Source organism: Schistocerca piceifrons, chromosome 1 (genome assembly GCF_021461385.2).
Source record: "Schistocerca piceifrons isolate TAMUIC-IGC-003096 chromosome 1, iqSchPice1.1, whole genome shotgun sequence".
In the NCBI taxonomy this organism is placed as follows: Eukaryota; Metazoa; Arthropoda; class Insecta; order Orthoptera; family Acrididae; genus Schistocerca; species Schistocerca piceifrons.
In genome coordinates, this window is record NC_060138.1 from 1,058,780,813 (window position 1) to 1,058,807,396 (window position 26,584).

Genomic DNA, 26,584 nt, shown 5'->3' on the forward strand with positions numbered 1-26,584 from the left:
AGGTGAAAGTTGCAGGTGGTTTGTCTTGTATTTATACCTGGGTTGTAGAAGGGTTGATCTTGAAGAGGCCTGGATGTACCTGGAGCTAAACAGATTGAGGAGGATATGGAGGGGTCATTGGGATTTCCGAATTGTAGGGTTGAGTACTAGGAGAGCGCTGTCATCAGCACACTGAAGGATTTGGGCTGGTGAGGCGATTTAGGCGTAGAGCCAGTTTAAGGGGGGACGTTAATGAAAAACACACACTATTTCAAAAATGCACCAAATCCACAGTTTTGGAGGTATACTGTAGCAATGAAATTTTGTACCACGCTTTACATGAAATTAACACATTTACATATAAAATCCTTTGAGTATATATATTCAACTTTTTTAAATGAAATTTCAAGTTTTATATTCAAAAATAATGTATGTTCCTTTTTCTCAGAAAGTATTCAAGAGATTTCTACAAAAAAATTCTCTGTTTCATCTCTTTAGAAGTCAAATAGGAGAATTTTCATAATATTTTAATTATAATTCCAAATGTAAAATTTTCAATTCATGCAAAATTCCAAGCACTTTGCGCCATATCTCAGCTTGCAATCAGACTTTCAAAATTTGCTCTTGTGACAACGTTTATTAGGTTTACAGAAATATGCGTACAAAATTTCGTAATTATAGCATTCATAGAATCTGAGGATAAGGTAAATATACTTTAAAAAACAAACTTTTCAGGAAACGCAATTTAAAGTTCAACCTAACTTTTTTTTCCTTATGTCACTTCTTCAGAAGGCACCACATTTGTACACTGGGTCGTCTTTCCCTTCAAGGCTTGCCTTCTGGTTTCTTGTTGTCTGTCTTCTTTCCTTTACCAGGTCTTCAACTGACTTTTCAGCTGCAGAGAAGCGATGTAAATCTATTTTTCTCAGGATGTCTTGAGCAAAATTTCCTATCTTGAAGCCCATTCTTTCTAATACCTTCATTCTCCCGACGTTCCCATCATTAAATACAATAACTGCATCGTAAGTTGCAATTCTGACAACTGTAGCAGATGCAAATGTGTTTTTACAGCATCGTTTCCATGTGAATGAATTTACAGACTCATTTGGATTTTGGGTTTTGCCATGAACACACTTTTTGAGAAGTGCAGGGTCGGTCAGAAACCTGTAAGTGGGCTTGACAAGATCCAGGATACAATTTGGAAGCCTCTCCTTGTGAATGTAGGGGTTATTCACTCAGCTGGTACTGAAGTGCTGCGCCGGCCGGAGTGGCCGAGCGGTTAAAGGCGCTACAGTCTGGAACCGCACGACCGCTACAGTCGCAGGTTCGAATCCTGCCTCGGGCATGGATGTGTGTGATGTCCTTAGGTTAGTTAGGTTTAAGTAGTTCTAAGTTCTAGGGGACTTAGGACCACAGCAGTTGAGTCCCATAGTGCTCAGAGCCATTTTTTTTTTTTTTTTTTTTTTTTTTTTTTTTTTTTTTAAGTGCTGCTTCAAAACGTGGGCGTGGCATGGAGGCCGCGTCACACTTTTAATTGATTTTCAGGCACTTCGGATGCGATTTCACGATTGAAACTTTTAGAACTTATTGTCCATGAGTTGTACTAGCAAATAAAAGATAAATCGAAAATTGATATTTTTGGTCAATTTCATCAAGGCCCCCCTTCAAGGAGATAAATGAGGGGAGAGAGTCACAGTGGCTACTTAACTGGTTAATAACTGTGTTATGAACGGCCACTTGATGACGAGAATAATGCTTGAAATGTAGGGTGCTTCAAAAAGTTATATCTGATTTCAGAATCCCCCGCATGAATTAAGATCAAAACTTGGGGTAACTTTTAATTTGTTCATCGATACTAAAAGTTTACCTTGACACCAGTGGTAAGTTGTCGGTTTTTGTGCTTGGCGATAGTTGTCTTCCTGGGGCAACTAGCTCGCTCGATTGGTTTCTCATCCATTACTTGATGTGCGTTGATACAGCAGTGAAACAGCAACAAAAAGGTGTTCTGTGTTCTCCGTTACAACAGGTACAATTCAGTTAAACTGTGCGGCGTGATTTTCGTCGAAAGTACGGCCCTGGACGTCCTACAATGTGCGGATATCGCACCACTGGCCTCCAAGAGCGCCCGATGTCGCGGTATGCGAATTATTTAGTATGGTAGGAGCGGGGGGGGGGAGGGGTGAAAGCATCCGCCTACTTGCTCCTTCTTCTAATAACTTTGCGACGCCGCATAGCAGCAGCAGTGAATGCAGTAACTCCAGACACATTCGCAAAGTATGGGACAAGTTTTGACTATCGTCTGCTTCTTTGGGTTGCGTCTGCTGTAGGGCACATTGAACAGCTGTAACGGACAAGTTTTCACTTTGATCCTGAACGTAATTGTAAAAAGCAACCCAAGGTTGAATTTGCTTGGAAATATGTCCTTGTAAAATCGGATGATTCTTTGTGGAACAAAGAAGAAAATAATTTGTAGTTCAACGTATAAGTTAATATTCAACCTAAGTTTCTACCGTCGATCGCCTAGAAGATATAGTGATGTGGAATTGGATGCGCCTTTTCGAACCAACCTGCACAATGACAACCCCTGTTATTTGAGATGGAATGTTTCGCACATTATTGTTTGGCTCGATTCTTCCTACTTACCCCAGGAACTGCAGCATACGCCCAGCCATCGTTTGTTGATTTAACCCCACCAGTAAGTTGTATTCGGATGGCAAGAGCCCTTGTACGGAATGAACAATTCTAATCCGCCACTGAAGAACACACGAATAATTTGAACGACAAGACTTACAGCGGCCTACTCTCACATGAGTTTCTGAATTCACCTACCGTACCCAACTGTCTAGCGATACTCTATACTAATACTATGAAAAGAAAATGCGTAATGATGTCCTAGTACCATTCAGATCTCACTTATCCTGCTGCCCAAATCGCCCAGCGTGTTTTAGATCACAAGAGATAACTGTAATTTTTATTCATACATCATATTGCTATAAACGTACAGATCACATACGATCTGCAAATTTCGTAGTGTTAGTATGACGCTGTTTTTTCCTCAATTCTTATAGAGTAGAAGGTCAAAGAGTTTCGTGCTATATTTTGAGGGCAATGTTAACTGGAAAAATAATGCAGTTGAACAGCTAAAAGAGTCATTTCTCGTCTAATTCATTTTCCCCACACACTATCCTCAGTCATTAGGTTACTACGTTTATTTGTTTCTAAAGTATTTCTCTTTAAATGAGGCTGAGTCATATATACTCAGACACCTTATCGTTTCCGTCTTGTGTTTCATTCGCTTCGTTGTTCTATCTAACTTCTCTCCTCATTTACTTTTACCGCAGTTATAATTTCCAAATTTTCTGACAGTGGAAAAAATGGTTCAAATGGTTCTGAGCACTATGGGACTTAACATCTGTGGTCATCAGTCCCCTAGGACTTAGAACTACTTATACCTAACTAACCTAAGGACATCACACACATCCATGCCCGAGGCAGGATTCGAACCTGCGACCGTAGCAGTCGTGCTCTGACAGTGGAAATCCTAAGTTTTTGCGAGGAGAGGAGGATCGAATTCCGGTCCGAACATTCACATTTAGGTTCTATTCGTTTTCCTCAAAGAGGCGTTCTGCTTTATCTAATCTAATGTACCATCATGTGATGTAAGAAGGCCCACTCCTTCTGAAGAAGATATTTTTAAAAATATCGAAACCTACGTCAGGGGCTAATAAATCTTTGTTTTGCAGTTGGTTGGCTGATTTTTCAACCTCTTCTTTCCCCAAAGCATTCCAGGTAAAGGCATGGTCAGTTCCGTAATTTCATTTCCTACCCCTCCTCCTTGCGTAGTGTTAGCGAGCTTGGTGGCGTAGAGTTTAAGGCATTGGTCTCGAATTCGGGGGAAGCAGAGTTCATATCCTCATTTGAGCACCGAGCTGCGGGTTTTGCGTCATCGATTAAGGCGGATGCCGGCATGGTTCTCTTGAACAGGGGACGACCGATTTCCTTCACCATTCTTCTCCAATTCGAGCTTGTACTCCATCTTTAATGGAGCTCGTCGTATAGGAAGTATAAACCCTGACCTTCATTCCTTTTTGTGTAGTGTCGTCAGTTTTCCATTACCAATGAGCCCGTTGCCAAAGAAGCGCATACTTACAGCTTTCTTTGCTTTTTTTTTTTTTTTTTTTTTTTTTTTTAACCATAGTAGACCATCTGTCGGCACCGGCTTTTGTCACACTAGTTCCTTTCGTTTCCATATTTATCAGAAAGAAGACGAACAGAGCGTTGGACTGAACCAACGTTCATTGTACATTTGGATCTATGCTTTGCGAACCACTCTGAAATAAGTCACGTCTTCAGAATGAGATTTTCACTGTGCAGCGGAGTGTGCGCTGATATGAAACTTCCTGGCGGATTAAAACAGTGTGCCGGACCGAGACTCGAACTCGGGACCTTTGCCTTTCGCGGGCAAGTGCTCTACCGTCTGACCTACCCAAGCACAACTCACGCCCCGTCCTCACAGCTTCACTTCCGCCAGTACCTCGTCTCCTGCTTTCCAAACTTCACAGAAGCTCTCTGCGAAACCTTGCAGAACTAACACTCCTGGAAGAAAGGATATTGCGGATACATGGCTTAGCCACAGAAGGAGAGCTTCTGTGAAGTTTGGAAAGCAGGAGACGAGGTACTGGCAGGAGTGAAGCTGTGAGGACGGAACGTGAGTCGTGCTTGGGTAGCTCAGATGGCAGAGCACTTGCCTGCGAAAGGCAAAGGTCCCGAGTTCGAGTCTTGGTCCGGCGCACAGTTTTAATCTGCCAGGAAGTTTCAAGTCACGTCTTGTTTCTATTGTCCGTACAGGACATTCCTAGGTATCTAACTTACTGCAGATTCTTGAAAACTTACACGTAAGCTATCGCGGGATTGCTGATGTCTACTTTCAGGAGTCTGCCAGTTCAGAGTTATCAGCATCTCCATCACGCTCTTCCGTGGACCATCGTGCAGCCGTTCTTTGTATTGTTCAGTGTATCCAGTCAAGGGCCCATCACACGTAGCGACCGACTGACCGGGCAGTTTTGTGTGCAGCCTACACACGTCCCGCCCGATCTTGCTCAGCGATTACAGCGCCGCAGTGACAAAACACAAACTTTTGGCAGCCGGCTGCGCTACAGCGCTTGTACACGGTACAATTTATTGGGTGAAGTGGTGGTTGGGATCAAGATCGGAAAGAGCACGGGTCTAGCGGTAACCTCACCGCCTGAACTCTAACCAAGCGACCAATGGACGGTCGGAACTGGAAGGCCAGTCGAAAAGCGTTATCTTTCCACCTGCGTGCAAGTTTTATGTTTTAAACTGAGTTAACACGAGCTTTCTATTCTCACTTAGCTTTTGCGTGTTTGAAGCTCGCAGCAGATTCCGTATGGTTAGTTCCAGTGGTGCGAATGAACAAAAGATTGAAATATGTTGAGTGAGTGTATCTCAGAAATCGCGAATATTCGCAGCAAAAACAACTAAATATTTGTGACAAAGAAGAATTTAAATGTGATTTAAGATGTACTTTCAGGTTCCTGCCTAATCGCATCCTCGGAAATCGCAACATATTCAGAAATTAACAGCAAATGCTTGTGACAAGCAAAGAATAGAGAAAAGTGGCCTAAACTGTACTCCACTCCCTAAAGCGGGTCCCCTGGTCTCTTCGTTCGACATTCTCCTGAACTTTAGTGGAACCAAGTGTAAACAGTAGTTTAGGCTTTTGCCACTCTGCATCGAGATGCACAAATAGTCCAGTTCAATTGTTACATTTTGGATAGATCTTCAATGTACCAAAACCAATTTTAGCAAGAAATCGAATATAAATCTGCACGCAGGTGAAACATAGCGCTTTTCGATTGGTCTTCCATTTCTGACTTTTCATTGGTCGCTTGGTTAGAGCTCAGGCGACGTGGTGGGGTATTGCTAGACCCTGTGTTGTTTCCGTTCTTGGTGGTTGGGATCGGATGAAATAGGTGAGGGAGGAGAGGGTGTGGCTGTCAGCTGTGGGGTGACCGTACCCAACCGACTGCCTAACAGGAAAAGTTGGTCAGTCGGTTGGCCAAAGCGTTCACACACGTCCAAGTTGTCGGTCGATCGGTGTCGGTGCATATGTCACATATTTGGTCCCCACAAACGTTGAGCTACATTCTAGGATGGACCGCACCATGAGTTTTTTTTTGTAAGCAATCCTCCGTTACAGACTGATTGTATGTTCCCAGTATTCTGCCAATGAACCGAAGTCTGCCACCTACTTTACCTACGACTGACCCTATACGATCTTTTGATTTCATACTCATACAAACTGCAACACAGAGATATTTTGATGAATTGGCCGCTTTCGACTGTGATTCGTTGCAATTGTAACCACAGTTGCGCTCTGCACAACTTTACATTTCTGAAAATTTAAAGCAGAGTTTCGAACTGAATATTTGTGCTATTTTTTTCAGGCATTACGTCACTGCAGATAATTGGATCACCTACGAAACTTCTGAGGCTACAATTAATATTGTCTGCCTCTAAAATACGATATGAACATGAAGGATCCAGACACAATCCCTTCATACTCGCATGAAGTGATTTCTACTTCTGTCGAAGACTCGCCATCCAAGGTAACATTCTCTGTTCGCTCACAAATTTCATTTGATACTATCAGATAATAGTACTTTCGTGTTTAAGCGTTGGTATGCTGTTGAGTAAAATGCTTTTCGGAAACCGAGAAATACTGCATCTACCTGACTGCCTTGATCTGTGGCTTTCTTGATGTCGTACGAGAAAAGCACCTGCTGGGTTTCGTGTGAACGATATTTTCAGGTACTTCACTACGTTTGAGCTCAGAATAAGATTCTACAACAGATCAAAGCTAGTATAGACTGCAGTCTTGTGGATCACTTCCGCTGCCCTTCTTGTAGAAAGGTGAGACGTGTTTTCTTCCAACTACTACCCAGGGTTTCTACGGCCTATTATGGTTAAAATGAGAACAACTCAGCCATAAATTCTTTTGCAGTCATCTCGTCTCGACGAAATGTAACTGATAGGCGACTGACTTCCAGTTTGCCTGGAACGGTGTGTCGTCGTGCTAGTGAACAAGCCCTCACAGTTCGTTGGCGTTAAAATGCTTGTAGCCGTTATTCTTGTACCAGGTTTTATTACTTGCCGGAAGAAAGCGTGGAATGCCGACAGAGTATTCAGCTGGTTACATACCGCGCCAGTGTGTTCCCAGGTTATCAAACACTTCCGCTCGCCTGCGTGCTGTGGGCCTGCGCTTTTTGTTGTGTAATCGACGGGAGAGCGTCGAGCTTGATTTACGTCCCGTCCTTCGTCAGACACCCATTGTTTGGTCGGCGTGCGCGCAGCATCCACCGCGCAGGCAGAAAGTGTGTGGCGGAAGGAAGTACAGGCGTGTAATTGGCAATTACCCACGTTCGTATATGGCACAGTACAGACTGCACACGACTGTTTGCAAAAAACATTAACAATGCCACGGCTACACTCCACTTTTGTATAATTCATTATAATAATTAGCGCCATCGGTCGGGTGACCTGAAGGCTGAAGAACAGTTGTTAATTAGGAACATTCTCTTTAAATACAACTCCGGAACCGAGGTCGCCAACACATGTGGCTGCAGGTAGCCTTTTCGATTTCTGTTGGAAGGTTTCTATTTTGTGAGAGATGGTACTTTTGTCTGTAATATTTGACACCGGACGCGCATTTTCTGAATACGAGTGTATAGTCTTTGGATTCCAAAGTTAATATTGTTGTCGAGTAGTTAGTACGCGCTGGCGAGCTCTTCTTAGGCAAGTTAACTGAAGACTGTGTTGGCAGGTAATGGTTTCCGGCGACAAACTTAAAACAAAATAAAATTTGCGAGATAATGGAAAAAGGACCCTGTGCGACGAGATACATCCTAGGAAAGAGAGTGAAAGTTTCGCTGTAGCAGCAAAAGATCGGCAGATGTGATGATGAAAGCTGAGTGTACATGCGGAATTTGCTATCATCGGCGGCTTTTGTGGTACATTGGGACTGATAGTGGTTTGGAGAAGATGCTGGTCGAAGAAACGGACTTGATGTTCAGCAAAACATGAACAGACTGCATTGTCTCTGTCAAAACTGAAGTGTTTTTGGGTCGGGTCCGCCTTTAGCAAAACACAATTTTGTTTTTTAACCCAAACATGTTTCACTGCAGTTGCAGCATCTTCAGTGGGCTTTTATTTTATGGTTGTTAAAGGTAAAGAATGTTCTTCACTGTTTGTATACATGTAACTATTAGTTTTTAAATCGTAATTACAGATATTTGAAAAAAAACACAAAATTATGAACTCACACCTTTTTACCACATGGTGTGGTTTTTGTGATGTGTCGTGTTTCTACAGTGAATGCTTTGTTCCACAGTTTGTCATCTGTAACCACTAACTCCTTGAAGTAGTAAAATTGTTTAAGCCAAAATTGTTGTTTTTGTTGTGGTATTCAAACTTGAGACTGGTTTGATGCAGCTCTCCATGCTACTCTATCCTGTGCAAGCTTCTTCATCTCCCAGTACCTACTGCAACCTACATCCTTTTGAATATGCTTAGTGTATTCATCTCCCAGTACCCACTGCAACCTACATCCTTTTGAATATGCTTAGTGTATTCATCTCTTGGTCTCCCTCTACGATTTTTACCCTCCACGCTGCCCTCCAATACTAAATTGGTGATCCCTTTATGCCTCAGAACGTGTTCTACTAACCGGTCCCTTCTTCTAATCAAGTTGTGCCACAAACTCCTCTTCTCCCCAATTCTATTCAATACCTCCTCATTAGTTATGTGATCTACCCATATAATCTTCAGCATTCTTCTGTAGCACCACATTCCAAAAGCTTCTATTCTCTTCTTGTCCAAATTATTTATCGTCCATGTTTCACTTCCATACAAGGCTACACTCCATACAAACACTTTCAGAAACGACATCCTGACACTTAAATCTATACTCGATGTTAACAAATTTCTCTTCTTCAGAAACGCTTTCCTCGCCATTGCCAATCTACATTTTATATTCTCTCTACTTCGACCATCATCAGTTATTTTGCTCTCCAAATAGCAAAACTCCTTTACTACTTACGATTTGAAAATTGTTATCCCTATGCCTGAAATCAATCAATTATATATATATATATATATATATATATATATATATATATGTGTGTGTGTGTGTGTGTGTGTGTGTGTGTGTGTGTGTGTGTGTGTGTGTGTGGTGTGAAAAGGGAGGGAGGGAGAGGGAGAGAGAGAGAGAGAGAGAGAGAGAGAGAGAGAGAGAGAGAGAGAGAGAGAGAGAGAGAGAGAGAGACGGTAGGTTTTTCTTAGGATTTTTTTAAATGTGTGTCTGGGGTGGGTCGGAGGGGGGGGGGGGTTAGCTCTATAGGTTGGTCTTGTCTAATAATTCTTTGAGGGCAGAGAACAAAGTTCCATTGCAGAGGGCTGTGTATTCATTTATCACTTGTTTTCCTTCCACTATGGCTTTTTGGATCTGATAATTTTCTTCAATTATTAGGTTTTGTGGGAGATTGTTGCTGCATTTGAAAATTTTCAAATCAGTATTGATGTTTGATGGGTTATGTTTCTTTTCTATGAGGTGTTCAAGAAATGTGGAATGAGAGCTGTTACTTTTTAATGCTCTTCTGTGTTCTGTGTATCTGGTATTAAAGTTTCTGCTTGTCTGTCCTATATAAACTGATATGCAATGCTGACATGTTTGTTGGTAAATACCAGATACATTGTGTTTGTCTGTGCTTGTGTTGGTTGTCCTTAGTTTTCTCTGTGTACATATCAGTTGGCTTAAACAATTTGTCTACTTTAAGGTGTAAGTGGTTGCAGATGACAAGCTGTGGAACAAAACAGTCATTGTAGAAACACAACACATCAGAAAAACCACACCAAGTGGTAAAAAGGTATGAATTCATAATTTTATGTGTTTTTTCAAATATCTGTAATTACGATTTAAAAACTAATAGTTACATGTCTACAAACAGTAAAGAACATTCATTACTTAAAACTTCCGGGCTGAATTGCCGTGGTCCATACATAAAACTTCTTCCTTACGTTTCGTTACCTACTGCGGGTAACAAGATGTTGCGCGCAGTATGCAACGAAACGTCATGAAGAAGAAGAAGTTTTATATATGGACCACGGCCATTCAGCCCGGAAGTTTTAATTAATGAAGACGCCGGCCGTGAAAGCTTACATGTTATGATTAGTAAAGAACATTCTTTACCTTTAACAGCCATAAAATAAAAGCCCGTTGAAGATGCTGCAACTACAGTGAAACATGTTTGGGTTAAAAAGCAAAATTGTATTTTGCTAAAGGCGGACCCTATCCAAAAACATACGTATTGTTAAAGCAAACACGGAAAAAAGAGCTTCAACCCCAAGATGATTGTTTGCTACTTGTTCAACCTGCAGAGTATCCTCGAGACTTTTGACTTTGCTGAGGTTGCCGATTATTTTCCAGAGAGCCAGTTGGAGGCTAAAAGTGATTGTTAGTCTAGTAGGTTTCCAGCACTGTGGTCGGATCCAGGAGTTCATCTACCAAGGGATCGCGCCTACAAGTTTTCACCGATTTCGTCAAAACTAATGGTATATGCGGGGCTTCGCCAGAAATGAAAGCGGGGACTCCAGATGGCCGCACGTTCAGAGAAAGTAGCATTTTTGGTGCGGGCCTGGCGAGGCATCATGTCCCTATGCGAAAAGTTTTTTAATTTTCAATTTTTGGTTACTTACCCTGCAGATAAACAGATATAATGCTGAGCACATTGTAGCTGATGTGATTAAACCCTATGTACAGGAGAACAAATTTCTTGTGTTAATTGACTCGTGGGGAGGACTAACAAATTCGCAATTACGCGAGACATTTCAAGATCCAGAAGGATTGCCATCGTGCAGTACTGAAGTGATTCCTCCAAATGCACACTGCCAGGGCAACTCCGCGATATCAGTTTTTGTCGTTAGCTAAATAATTTGATCAAAAAACTTCAAAACTGCCCTTATCGCGTCAAGAGATAAAAATAAATTACATCCAGAGAAGACTGCATCAATATACAATTCAGTGTACTCTACAAGCCATCCTCGCCAATATTTTGCGAAATGAAGCGTTATGGGTGGTTTACTGCCCAACTGTGGAATGAGAGGGAACCTTTTATCAATGTATGCCAAATTTGTTTTCTGTATAGAAACTTTTACAACAACCACATAATTGTAAAAATGCGGCGTTTATAACGTGTGCAAGACGCCGAGAAAATTACTACTTGACCTGTGTTTTTGCGATGAATATTACCCCAGCATGTGTACATCATCAACTGTAAAATAACAGAAGTATATAATTTTTATACGAATTTCCCGTGTACGCCTTAGAATCCCTACCACGAAATTTATTTGAGATCCCACTTTTTCTGTTGCCCTTACTTCTCACACCATGTTAATAAATACAGTGGGGCCTATACTAAGCATTACTTCAGCTTCGTAAAAACTGAAAATTACCATTCTGTATCTCCGCCACGCCAACGCTGCCTTGAAACTACGTTAATTCCGGCCTCACCCGACCCACACCAAAAACGCCTTTTTTTTCTTTTTTTTTCTTGTGGATCCTTTTCGTCGCGGGTCCTTAAAAATGGCGAGGACTGAACTGCTATAAAATGAATCAAAATGATTAAAAGCACTGCTTTACCACGGAATAGGCTTTACAGTACTAACCACTGGATTACTGTGAGACCAGGCACATCGTATACAACTTTACCATTATTCAAATCAATATCTGTAGAGCGGCTTGAGCGAATGGAAGGTAATCAGTCACAAGGTCTGTTTCTATGGTGTGGACATTAAGTTATATCTAGTCTGATTATGTTCCGCGTATCTGTTTGTCATTGTTTTAGTGGCTACCATGACCAGCGAGTTACTTATATTGATAAGGTCATTTACTGCCTCTTTGTTCATTCCATGGGCTCTTTGTACGTGAAAATTTTCTTGTAATGTTAGTCTTCTGTTGTAATTTATTGTTCATTCTAATAATTGCTATATCCTGATCAATGTTAGATAGTTCACGCTGTTTTATTAGGTGTTCAGCAAAGATAAAGTCTGACTCCTTTTCCCAGAGCGCACGCCACTACACACAATGACACACGCACACACATAAAAACAAACGAGTATCAATCTGCAGACAGAGATCACATCGTGAACAAAAGACGAACGAAAAACACGCAGCGAAAGTTGGCAACACTGTATACAGCAAACACACAACCGACACGTAGTGATAAAGTGTTCAGCTGAAACGTATTCAAAAACGACTAAAATTGGACATTCTGGTGTACGTAGGAAAACTAAGTACAGCTCCAGGACGATATATTATAAGATCACAAAATCGTAAGTACAACGAAATAGTAACTTAAGCTAGCTTGCTCTCCAAAAGATTTTTCTTGCTCAACAGTAAAAGAATAACAGAAAACAGTGATATAGTCAGGTGCCAGGGATCATTATATTAAGCAATATTTATATACGTTGCGCAAACATGCATTACAGTCGAATGAACATGCTTCATAAATAAGAAGAAACGAAACGCGTATGGCACGAAACAAACAGCTTTTCGTGTAGTTGCAGAGACGAACTGCATCTCCAAGAATGTAGACGTAACTAAGACACGACGGAAAACATTAAAAATGGACGATATATATTGTTCTTGTTACTGAAAAAAGGTTATTTGTTATCTATGCAGTTTACCCTTGCAGTGCCGGTACCGATCATTCTGTGGGTGTAGAGTTACGAGGGAAATAATCTGTACTAATGTACAGAAGTGTGGCGATGTTTTTTTCGTGTATCCGCGAGTTACTGATTCACGCATAAACTGCACCATACATTGAGCAGAATTTTTGCGTGAACATAATATTGTGTTTGTTGCTGTGTGAAAATGCCGATCATTTACATGGCGTGATTACAAGCAGTTTCCATCTTCTTGAGATTTTGTAAAAAAATAACTAATCTACTTTCATGTTTGACAAACTACTGCAGATTTCTGACGTTATTTGCTACAAAGGAGCTCGTATCTTATATTTAGCATATTCAATCATTTAATAACACTGTTCTAAAGCCAATATTTTCAGGATTTTTAAAAATAAAGCTGTTTAACCACCATCCCATTCGAACTTTTGAGGCTGGCTCTGTATTAAACGCCTTTTAGTCAACAAACAACTGAAGATTCATTTCCTATCATTATTTGCTGATTTCAAAGTACTCCGTTGAGAATTTGGGACACCTTTTAGATCCAAATTCTAATGATTTTCAGACATACGGCCTTTGTGTTGGTGTGCTGTTTTATCTTTCTGTACACACTAAATTTTCACAGCGATGAGGTACTAGTCCGTGGGCGTCCAATTTAAAAAGTAAAATACCCAGTGCTGGAAATGGGAGTCACAACTAGTGGATAATTAAATGGCCGGAATGATTCATACTGCTGCATACTTGGCACCTGCCTCTCCTTTAGCGTGCTGTCCAAATATTAAATTTTGTCTGACGCGGGACGATTGATGAGAAACAGAACATTAATTTACATTTACCATTTTATTTGTATGAATTGCCGAGAAATGATTCGGTTTAACAAGATGAAATTAACTCTCCGTTCACTAATTGCTTCTGAGTTGGATCGTTAATGTTTCAGTAAGGTAAGTGTTCTCAAAACCACACCTTAATACTTCGCATGACCTTCATCTTCTGACATTTTACGCTTGTATCAACGAAATATGAGGCAGAAAACGCCTTTCGAAGCTTCATTTACGATTTATTTGTTGATTACTGCATCCACTTAGATGATGTTGCTTACGAGCATTTGGCGAGGCTCAGGAGAAGTTTGTCCTTTTGTATGTTACAAAAGAGACAGATGTTATTGTTTGGACATACAGAGAATGAAAATAACTTGGAACGTAAATTTGGTATACAAACCACGAAGAACACCGCCCTCTTCACGAAAGCTGCTCACGAAACCTCATTGCAACCATTCCACTGTCGTTAAGTATTTTGGAACACTGTAGTAAGAAACTGCACAAAAAATCTTGAAATGAATTACTTACCGGTATGTTTCAAATTTTGTTTCGGTAACAGTAAACTGTCGGAGTATTGTCGTTGGTCTTGATTATCAGGCCACACGGTAAGCTGAACATATGCCTACGAGTATTTCCATTCGTGTATTACCGAAGCCAGTATATGTTGGAGCCTGCGTCGCACTGTATGGTCTGTTTACACTGGATGTCGCGGGACAGCATGTCAAACCATCCAGAAAGGATTTCAAATGGTGGCATCCACGTGGACCGCCTTGCACGCAACACATGACCTTACAGGTATGAATGAGTGAAACATGTTTGATCAATAAAAAAAAAAGTTTCAGTTGCAAAAGCCGGATTTCTTTTTATCTACAAGAAAACATAACTGAAGTAGGAACTGAGGATGAATGGCTGAAATATTGACAGATTTGTTTTATTATTTGCGCGCTTTTCATGATGCATGGAATGCTGTATGAGGACGTGAATATTCTTCCACAGAAGAAGGCAAATACCTGAAAGAGAAAAACGATTTAGCTTAAAGATAGCCGGGCATAGGAAGAAGTCTGCAATGTACGTAAATAAGCACTTAGTGCAAGAAGCAATTATGAATAAAAATCTTTCTTAACAATGAAAAAGTTCTGTTGAAGGATAAAAACAGTTTTTTGACGTTTTTGGTATTTATAAAGAAATCAAAACATAACGTACAATGAAAAAAGGTGTTATGTTTTGGCTTCTGAATATTGTTTTATGTGTTTGTGTGTATTTTAACGAGCAAGTGAATGTTTGACACATTTCGTATTCTTTCAATTGTCATCAGTGTGGACAATTTACCAAATAACTATTATCAAGAACGTATGTTAAGAATTTTGCTTTACCCAATAAACTCTACGATCACTGCTAGTTCCTTTAGTAATGTCTGTGATAATTCATTCAAACCATCATGTCTGCAGTTGTGTGTATTTCGACTTTTCGTAAGACGGACGGTATCACATAACCTGACTTTCACCAGTCGGTACACGGGTAAGTGCGTGAGGTTTTGTTGACGTTCGGTCTAGTGTGAACAGTTACGTTCCCTGCCGCTGTGAAGTTCCGTCCAAAAGTCCAGTGCGATTCAAGCCTTACAATGGTTTCATTTCCGCTTCGTTCGCTTACAGAGCAAGAGTATAATTTCCTCTCTTTTTTTCCATCGTAACTGCCCTTTTCTTTCTTATACTGACTAGCAGTAATGCACCATGAAAACTGCTGAATTTTTTCAGTTTTCAATAAAGTAATTAAGGAATTAATCACAAACATAACTACGGACGAATGCTTCCTTTACGGCGCCTGGGGGGGGGGTCAAGAAACACTCAGCGCGCTTACGCTGATCGCCGACTGCAGCGCTTCAGTGGCAGTCTTTCATCAGTATCTGCTTAATTATCTCTGAGTGTAAGTGAATTATTATTTGGAGACGTCATAATTATCATATTGCACCGTTTTGCCATTCTTCTGCATCAGCTGAGATTTCTTCTCTCGAGACAGCCGTCTCGCATTAATGACTACTGTACTCACCATGGAGACGGAGCGCTGAGCCAGCGTGATGGTCGGATTGTCCTGCTCCTCGTAGTAATCCGAGTACATGGCGCCGCTCTTCTTCGACGACCTGCCAACAAAGGAAGCAGACCTACAGAAAACTGCATACAATTAATATACTCGTCTTCGCGATAGCTATACTGCTTGTGCTACGCACTTCTTAGTAACTGGGATCCAGCGCCACGAATTCCACGTGCTCGTGGAAGCAAGAATGATACCTCTTTTAACACCCGGCGAAAACCATTGGCTGACAAACTGATTGCACGAAGCTCCACGATCATTAGTCATCGTGTATTTTTGGTAATCGCGAAACTAGCAAACATCTTAGCTCAGAGAAACGAAAGGTACGCACTGAAGCACCCTCAATTAATTATAAGCCTGACACTTTATTATACCACTTGCCTTACAAAATTATGAGCTTTCAGTTTTGTGTTATGATCCGAGGTCAGCTCTTAGAAGGTGAAGACACTTTACTTAGCAACACAGTTTTCAAACTGCACAAAAGGGCATAAGAGTATTAACCAAAAATAGTCACTGGACACATGGCAAAGATGTGTTCAAAAGAATGAGGATTTTAATCACACTATGTAAGTGCATTTATACACATAAGAGGTAACATTGGTAATGACTGCACAAAGAACACAGTCCATGACAATGAAACAAGTTCTTGGCTAAGCTTGCTTACATTCGGCAGGAAACAATGAAAATAAAAACTCAAATCAGCATTTTATACCAAACAATGTTAAAAAGCATCTGTTCAGCGATGCATACCGTTCAGTTAAGAAATACAGTACTGAGACATACCCGCCAATGGTGTCTGTGTACGAAGTTTCATTGACTTCATTGCTTCGCTTTTGCTATCTGGCAATGCACGACTACACGAACGTTTACATTTGGTCTTCGCAGGCCGTCTTACGGGACCTGGCGGAGAATACTCTGGCATCAATATTTTTTTCTCCCCTTCCCCCTCCCATTCGTGAATGGTGCGTGCCAAGGAAGATTATCGAAAGTCCTTGGCGTAGAGTTCCCAGATATAAAAATAGAAAAGAGTTAGATTTTTTTTAGCCGGACATTTTGACTAAAAGCCGAATTACCTATTATAAATAGAAACAGTGAGCTGAGTATTTTCAATCGTTTGTTAATAAACAGTTACAGTGAGTTCTTTCCGGGATAAGCCTTAAATTTACTTCAACTAAAAAGAATCAGTAATCAGCCTTATAAATTGGCATTCGGATAGCAACTAAGGGTTCAGTTTTCTTAATTGCTATCTTCTCGCTACGATAGTCATTGGCTGTCAGAATAAACTAAAAGTTAATCATTAAACAGAATAAACAATTATCTGTTCTTTTGGGACTTAAAACGAAAAAAATATGCAAAAGCTTTGATCACTTTATTTCCATTAAGAAAGAATAATGTGTACTTAAGTATTAATATATTTTGTATTTTTCATTTGAATCCACTTTATTAAGCACGTTATTTTCCTTGGAAATCATTTCGTGAAAAATATTGACAGTATAATTAGAAATTACACAATTTCATCTTTGTGACTGAATCGGTTTGCAATTTATGGCGTTCCTGTTTCCATTGGGCGTTTCTGAAAGTGAATACCATTTCGACGTTGGCATTTCGGCCTGGAACTGCAAACAGATAATATACCAGAGTTGTCTCCTTTCTGTTCCATAAATATAGTGAAATTTTGCCCCTGCTCAAAGAAAACTTACTATCATCAGGTATTACGTTTTTTTTTATTTTCTTTTTTTTATTTATAGAACGGCATTGGTTGATAAATGTGCATTTCCTTATCGTATGTTTTCTTATTCCTTATTGTACTTATACCACGTGCAAACATCAAAAGATGGGAAGCGGGCTTTATTTGTGCTTTCTCTACTTCATCAATAAAAACCTAACTAAAGTCGTACATTCTAGACTATAATATATTTCGCAGAACACGACCCTACCTCAGCATGTGTCCTGATGTCTGTCAATTTCACGTCGTTTTTAATTAGCGAGACGTATGTGTGAGAAAGTAATACTTCGCCCGACTCTTCTTGGGATTTCAGCTGTGAACTAGTCAGTACTACACGACGCTTATCTTGAAGCGCCTGCCACTGGAGTTTGTTGTGCTCTGCTTAACGCGCTCACTGTTACTAAACGATCCCGTGGCGAAACTTGCTGTTACAAGCAACACTACTTCCAGTAATAATGAGCGTCGTACTTGCTTCAAGGGCCGATCATATTCAAATTATTTCTTCTTCATAGTTTCAGTATTGTCCTGCACTTCAGTATTGTAACAATTGCTGTCTAATTACCAGTGTTCTAAACTGAAACTCGTATGCATGGGCAACCGGCCATCCCCTTCATTTCACTCACCTGGCCTTTCGAATTGTGAACGGAGTTCTCAGAACTTGCCCCGACAGGACGACAAGGGCTTAAAGAAAATGTTTCTACCATAGGGTAATGATGTAAGTGGCTCTGTATGTTAGCCAGCGTGAGTAGAAAACAAATATTTGAATAAATTTGCTGGAAACGTATCTGTGTAAATACAGCTGTAGAGGAACATACTGTTATTGTTAAGGTTCAGCCAAGGACCCTTCACAAAGATCAGGTTAAGAACCGCTCCATGCAGCACGTCTAGCGGCGCAGGAGATCCGCGGCAACGGCCGAACAATGGCGCCCAGTTCGCGTGAGGCGTCTCTGTCGTGCCACGGAAGATGAGCTGTCGGCTGCGTGCTTGTGCGGTGAAAGTGTTACTGCCGGTAGATAAGTAACACACAGCTGGCTCAGTGGTCTAGGGGTATGATTCCTGCTTTGGGTGCAGGAGGTCCCGGGTTCAAATCCCGGCTGAGCCCTTGCATTTTGGCTTCCAATAACAGTGACCCCACGAATGTATCGTGTACTGAGCATTCTCGAAATCAGAAATATTGCTTCTTGGAAATACTACTTAAAAGAGTAAATGACCCTGTAGATGCCTTGTATTAAAATCGCAACGGTGTGTTAGACAATTCCCAACGAACTGTGCAACACCTTCCGCACAGCTGCAACTTCAAATTTATTGTGTCTCGTTTGGTTTGTGTTGTGTTATATTACGTTATTTCGGGTTATCTTGCAGATGTGGATTACTAAAACATGTACTGATTGATGATATGTGAGAAGCAAAGAAGAAATACTAAAAGTTCAAGAACAGATGCTTGTAAAAAAAATGTTATAACACACTGGTGATACTGCAAGGTGACAAGTCTTTCGGACAACAGGAAAAAAACTGTTGTTACCGTAATGAGGAAACACCATTCTAGACATTTCTAAAGACAATTTTCAGAACGGTCTTACCAAAATAGCGAAACTTGGAAGTGTGACAGTTACTGTTCATCTTACACGTTGAAGATTTAGATGATAGCATTAGTTACTATCTCAGACTTAACGCAATTATTTGCGAGAGATAGTACGAGATAAATATGGTACCAATGAATAAGGTCCATAGTTGAAGGGAACTGCTCAAATATGTGGGACCCATACCATGCTGGAATAGCAACAGACTTCAAGCGCATGTAAAGAAAAGCGGTGGGAATGATGACAGTCGTGCTTGACTGGCGAGAGTGTGTAACAGAAATGCCGAAAAATTTTAATTAGTGTAACCTCAAAGAAGATACCGTAAATACCGCAAAAAACTACTTGGAAAACTCCAAGAACCGGTTTTTCATGCTGGTTATATTACCCAGTCCCCTGGGTGTACATCCAGTACAGGCCGAGCAGGTAAAATTACACAAGTAGCAGCTTGCACAGACGTCCACAACGCACCATTCTTCCCATGCCCCATCCGTGATTGGGATCTGAGGAACCTCATTATATTATAAATCACAAACACTCTCTGCCACAAAAGTCATAGAGAGATGCAAGTAACTGTGTTCCACAAGAGTTTAAGAAAATTGTAAACTACTAACATTCGCTGATTCTGCGCCTCATATTTCTCCTTACTGGGTCAACCTTAATGCACAGCACTGTTACACCTGAACTAATTTTTGGGAAAATTGGGCACATTTTCCAACTTTCCTCATAACATAAACCCTCCTCTCTGCCCTGAAATGGGAGCCTTGAAATATTTAATTAGTCGCAGCGAGTGGAACTAACCTCAGTAGCGACATCGATAGTGACGTAAGACGAGGACGTTTGCACAGTTGCAAAGTTTTGTAGAGTAACTAACATAGATGAGCTTTAGGTATTGGAAAACCGAGCGATGTGCAAGTTGAGAATGATAGACGAGGGTTTGAATTAATCCTGCAACGAATGCGAATCTAGTGTAATGGATAAAATACCAGTGTGTCCTAATCTGCTCAGTGTTGCTTGTCTGTTAGCACTGACAACTCCACACAAACGTCGCTGCTCTCGGTCGGTATGTGAAGTGCGTCGGCCAGTGCGTTGTCCATGGTGAGAGGTAACATCTGAAATTAGGTATTCTCAGCACATTCCTGACATTGTGGGTCTCGGAATACTGAATCTCCCAACAATCTCCCATGCGTCTAGCTCCAACTACCACTCCGCGTTCAAAGTCGTCGTGCGGCCATAATCACGTAGAAACCTTTTGACATAAATCATATAAGTATAAAGAACAATTTCGCCCAAGTACTGCCCTTTCATAACTTGTGTACGTGATACTAACGCCATCTTATATGTACGTACTACTATCCCGTGACTTTTGTCATCTCGATGTACACGGGATATTAAATGATAATCTTAATTTGTTCCTACAAATGCTATATGGGTTCTCAAAATGTTCATTATCTTCGTAAGGCGAAGAATTAATTAACACTACCCTTTAGGAAACATCACATTTGTTTATTAGGAGGTAATACCGACCTTTAGTGGCTCCTTTGAAGGCGTTAAAATCTTTCCAATATTCACAATACATAGAATAACATAACTCCTGAGCCAGTTGGAGGTTGTAAGAGGTATGCGCTGCCTGCGATATAGGATCGCTGACCAGAGAGCAGTATTGACTGCAGTCTGCTCTGGTCGGGAATCCGGAGATGGAGTATTATTGTATAAGGTAAAGAAGCAGCGTCGCGCATATCTAGTAATGTATCTGAACTGTCATCCAAATGTTTTAAAAATGTCCTAATAATAATTTTGGTAATATAACGTAATTTTTTTTTTAAAAAAAGCATTCATTTAAAAAAAAATCAGTTGCTTCCTTTCACAAATCACAAATGTATAAGCCAGCATTGCACGGAGCTGTGCCAAAAAAATTTTTAGGTAAGAGCAGATATATTCGCCGTTTTTTTTATTGAGGTAAGAATTTTTGCCTTTTATTCAGAATGATCTTACAGGGCCACGACGCAGCACTGCTGTCGTCCAAATTTTACCAGGGTACTGAATTTATTTTTTATTATGAGGTTTAGGAATTTTTCTGTTTCGAGCTTACATTAATTGAGAAAAGAATTTTGTGGGTATATTAAATGTGAATGCATTTGTGCACGGAGATTGTAAATGGGAACCAATTTTGTTCTTAGGTCACACAAAAATTAGAATCGCTATCCATAATAATTATTTTAATTTCAATTTAAAATTTTTGTGGGGAGGTTACAAGGTGTAGGTAATGAACTGACCTTACGGGGGTGGGGTGGGGACACCACTCAATTAAAAAGGTAAGACGTGAGTACATGTCAGAAATATTGCAGTTAATTTATTAGCTACTTCATTTGCAGCATCCAGAAAGTAACGCTAGTGTCAAATTTTTGTACCACGGATCGTGGACCATATGCTGGGCTTTGAAAATCTCAGTGGGGATTCCCTCTGTCATCAGACCTATGGTACAGCCCTTAAAGGCTCCAGATAACAGGACAGAACACAAGAGTTGTAAAATGCAAACTTTCACGGTCGAATATATTACAATTTACAAAATATTAGGGGCTATCATGCCGTGGTCGCGTAAATTTCACATTAAAACCTAATGTTTTGTCTGAAAATGCGGAGGAGATTTTAAAGGGGGTTCGTAGTTTTTTTGGGTGTCGGAAACTGAATGACATCTGGATCCTGGGCTGAAGAAAATACATACGTATCTTTCGGCAGGGGGGTGATACCAACAGCGGACGAGAGGGCACCCTACAACGGCCAGTTGCGTCCGGATTTTCAAAGGATGTAATGTCACGCCACGCGTAAACGTAATTTTGCTGCAGTCAGTAGGGAGACAGGGTGTGATTAGGACAGTCAACGAAGCTACGATCCCCCTTGAAAATGTCCTCCGCAGATGGGGACGAAACGTTGGTTTTAATGTGAAATACATCCAACCGCAGCGTAATAGCGCTTAATATTTTAATAAAAGAGTTGGGCTCAGCCGGGATTTGAACCCGGGACCTCCTGCACCCAAAGCAGGAATCATACCCCTTTTTTTTTGATGATGAAGGCAGCACAACATCCAGTCCTTGAACGGGCAAAATCCGCGACCCAGCCGAGAATCGAACCCGGGCTCCTTAGAACGGAAGTCTGTCACGCTGACTTTTTTTTTTTTTTTTTTTTTTTTGAGGCCATAAAACCATTTTATGCCAGCTGCTCTCGATCCACTGACATTACAAACAGAAACAGCGCACGCTACCGCTTTTTTTTTTTTTAAAAATAAAAAAATAAAAATCCGTATTCCAAGCGGATGGTTTTATCTTTTTTTTTTTTTTGAGAGCAGGAAGGCAGGGTAAACAAACAATCTTTATTCGTACAATTGTACTATCTTAGGGATAAGAAAAGGATCGAGACAGCAAAAACAAAGCAAAAACAATTTGGAAACCAGAAAATCAACGTAAAGGCCGCCCTTTTTTGTTTGTGTAACATGAAGAAAGTAAATGACAATCCTAGTCACGGGCGGGAGTGAAAATGAAGTTATCATCTGCATCACAATCCCTGCAGCACGCGGTGTCGCATCATAAATCTGGCAGACAGCCATATAATCTTGACCATTTCTGCCTTTGCGGGGGGCATATATTCATGTATTTCTCCTGCGTCGACCATGTAGGGGCCCGTTGTCTTCTCAGTGTGCTGTATGCCAATATAACTGAACCGCGCAGTATTGTTTCTAGTCATTCTGCTGCAGGAGTCTTCTCAGTTCTGGGACACCCCAGCTGTCGGGCGGATTGTGAAAAACACTTCCTAAAAAATTGGAAAAGTAAGTCCTGTATTTCGTATGACTCCGTATGAGCTCGTGTTGTTCTTGTAAATACATCCAATAATCCATCACGGACTTAATATCGTACGAATACAAATATTTCGTCGCATGTCCAGCGATCCAATTGACCGCATACGTCTTTTGTTTGGGAAAAAAGGTCTTGTCCGGTAGAAAAAGTACATCCGATGTGATTTCTGTGTAGTTAGTGCGCCGAAGGAAGGCCAATATTCGACGCGTCAGCATCCAGACGTCCCTCGCTGCGCCACACACTAAACCATGTTCTTCCGTTGCTAACAGGCCGCAGTTTGTGCAAAGAGGAGAATCGACCATATGAATTGTATGTAATCGACTCCTGGTCACAAGTTTACGGTTTATAAGAATGTACCACATCGATCTCGCTGCTGTTGACAGTAATGGAGTATGCACTGCACACCAAATGTGGTTCCACGTTCTCGACGGGTATTTGAATTCCACTACGTTGCGGGCGTGGTGATCCATCAAGCACCTATAGATCTCCCGAGTCGTGGGTAATCTCGTCGAAGGTACTTTCAGACGAACATAACTGTAATCAACCAGAAATGAGGCAATGTGTGCAAGAGAAGGCGAAATATTGCCCACCGCAATAGGGGGTTCGTACGAAGGCGGAACAAGTACTTCTATCAGAGCTGACGTAATGGTGTGCTTTCGTTGTTGCCAATTTCGTATCATCGCTCGCATGTAAAGCGCCAGAGCTTTGTTTCGCACGTTTGTGAGGTTGAGGCCACCGTTCCGGAAGTGCAGCGTTAACGTGTCATACGTGATCTTAAACAACATCCCAGTACTAACATAGTAACCAAAGGCAGCCATGAGGCGGTCTGCAATACCCTTCGGTATTGGTAGGACCTGCGCTAAATGGGGCAGACGTGACGCTATGTGAACGTTAGTGTATGCCACACGCTGGATCATGTCAAAGGCTCTCAGTGAGTTGTTCCGTATCGCCAGCCGAACATTTTGCAGAAGCCGCCGAGAACTCGCCGCCGCTGACCGCCGTAGTGAGCGGGTAAATGTGATCCCCAGACATCTCAGCGATTCCACCGTCTGAAACGGTCCCGGTATGTCTTCCAGACCCCGTCCAATGTGCATAATTTTGGATTTCGTCATGTTAATGACACTGCCTGCTGCCGTCCCGTAAGAGTCTAGATATTCAACAGCCTGATGCACTTCATGACCTGATCTGACAAGAAGGATCAGGTCGTCCGCATATGCGCGACAAACGAAAGAGTTCTCATTAAGCGCTATCCCAGTAAGTGAGCGCCTCATAACACACATCAGCGGCTCAAGCGCTATCGCAAACAGCATCATGGAGAGTGGGCACCCTTGTCGGACGGAGCTGTTAATAGGAACCGAGCCCGCTTCCCGACCGTTTACAATCACCTTCGATGTAGCCCCTCGTATTAGCCTCATAATGATGGAGATGAAAACAGGTGGAATCTCCATTCGGCTCATGACTGACGCCAAGAAGTCATGGTTTATCCTGTCGAACGCACGGTCGAAGTCCACAGATATCATCGCTGCTCGCATTTTACAAGTTTCCGCAAGGGCGATAACGTCACGGTATTCACTTAACGCCGAGGAGATGTTGCTTCGCACCCCTAGGCAAGCCTGATCAGGGGATATTGTCCTGGATATCGCCAGCTTGAGACGAGACGCTAGTAGCCGTGCAAAAATTTTATAATCGGTGTTTAGCATAGTGAGAGGCCGATATTGAGTAACACTACGACTCCTCTCCATCTTCGGGATGGGAAGAAGAAAGCCCGTCACAAAATCCGACGGTAGGCGCATGTTCGGACTCATCGCCTCATTGTACATCGACACCAACTGTGGCATCATCATGTCCTCGAATTCTCGATAAAACTCTAGCGTAATCCCATCTGGCCCCGGTGATTTATGGGCCGCTCCTTTTGTGAGTGCCACCTTTATATCGTCTTCTGTGAGTGGCTCCATAAGCGCTGCCTTATCCGTCTCTGTCAGTGTCGTTTGCAGATGTTGCAGTATCTCGTCCCCTACCTGACGGTCCGTCGGTGTACCGGCATAGAGATGGCGGAAATGCTCTAAAAATTCATTTGCAATGTCCTGTTGTGTTGTCAGTTGACGGCCATCTAAACCGTGGAGCACTGTTACCAATGCCCGGCGGTAACGCTTATGTTCCCGCGACACATGGTGCATCGAGGTACGTTCCCCAGTGATGGTGTCGAGACATCTTGCCCGTATTGGGATGCCACCCAGTCGTCGTCGCGTGATCGATAGGATTTGTGCCTTGACACGATGAACTTCCGCATGATGTTCTGCAGACGGCACCTGGAAGGACAGCTCACGAAGCATGGTGTAATAATAATCAAGAGTGTCTCTCTGCCATCTCGCCTTATCCCGACCATACTGTATTAGAGCTCTTCTTATTGCCGGCTTAGTGCACTCGAGCCACCATTGAAGCACGGAGGTATACGTTGGTAGACGGCGTTGACATGTGCTCCATACCTCCTCGACTCTCTGACGACATTCGGGGTCCGCCAAAAGGGACGAATTGAGCTTCCATGTCCCGCGGCTTCTCCACACACTTTGCCTAGGGAGTGACATGGTACAAATGTAAGCCAGATGATCAGTAAATGCCGCAGGCCATCGTTCCGCGTCGACCACCTTATCCTGTAGGCCAACCGAAACATATATTCGATCGAGTCTGCTCGCCGAGTGACTGGTAAAAAAAGTATATCCCTCACGGTTCCTATGAATCATGTCCCAGGTGTCGCTTAACTCCAGATCCCGGCATAGCACATGCAATTCACGACAAGTATTGTAATGTGGTGTCTGGTCTTTTTGGGCTAAAACACAATTGAAGTCACCACCTATAATGAAATGATCGAATCGGCCGGTAAATAAGGGCACAATCTCTTCCGAATAATATCTCGCACGTGCCCGTCTGTTGTCTGTGCCGGAAGGGGCATAAACATTGAGAATGCGAATTCCATTAACAGTTATCGCCAGTCCTCGTGCCGAAGGTAGATAAGCCAGGTCTCGGACCGGAATCCCGTCCCGGACCAATATCGCCGTTCCACTGTCGTTGTTCGAGTGCGGCGAGGTGTAGGAGATGTATCCATGTACGTCCTGGAACTCAGGAATGTAAATTTCCTGCACCATCAGTATATCCACATCCGACGCGGATATCATGTCCCTAAACAACTGCTGTTTCACGGGCGATCTAATGGTATTTACATTCACTGTCCCTATTCTGTATGCCTGGGGTCGAGTAGCTGTCATCTCCACATGATGTTAAAATGACAAAGTTTCAGCGTGTCGATAGTCCCGTTGCACATCCGCCGAGGGTCGCCCGAGGAACGTGTTCCTGCGGCATTAGGTTTCTTGAGATGCGGACGGATGCAAGGCCCCACCAATAGAATGGTCCGCATCGGTGACGTCGTCGTCCTGCTCATACCAGCTGATACTATTGGTGTGCTCCAAATTTTCCTGTGCGGCATTGTTGTGTGACATCTGTTGTTCTTTCGCAGCTGTAGACTCCACCGCCGAAGGGGTAGCAGGCCCCTGAGCGGATGCTTCGTCCGAACGATATGACATCATTTCACTGTCCGAATTCATATGATCTGCGACATCCGAAGCTTGTGGTTCCATGTCAGACAGGTCCATAGTGTTAGACTCGTCTGGGCTCCCTAGAAGAGAAGGGAGCGTCTCCGCAGAGTTTAGTCGGCGCTTCTTGCGGCGCTTTGGCGAGCGTTGTTTGCGGGCCCTAACCTCGGCCTCTGGTGTCGGCGCATCTTGCATCTCC

General features: G+C 42.1%; 1 protein-coding gene and 1 non-coding gene across 2 annotated transcripts in view; one reads left to right on the plus strand and one right to left on the minus strand.

Annotated features, from left to right (window-relative positions):
- Positions 1–26,584, minus strand: part of LOC124796726 — a 1,132,495-nt gene that overhangs the window by 498,779 nt on the left and 607,132 nt on the right. Inside the window, exon 4 of the mRNA XM_047260718.1 lies at positions 15,603–15,693. Coding sequence (XP_047116674.1) covers positions 15,603–15,693 — 91 coding nt within the window. The remainder of the gene's footprint in view (positions 1–15,602; positions 15,694–26,584) is intronic.
- Trnap-ugg lies at positions 18,401–18,472 on the plus strand. The gene has a single exon. It is a non-coding gene; the product is annotated as a tRNA-Pro (tRNA).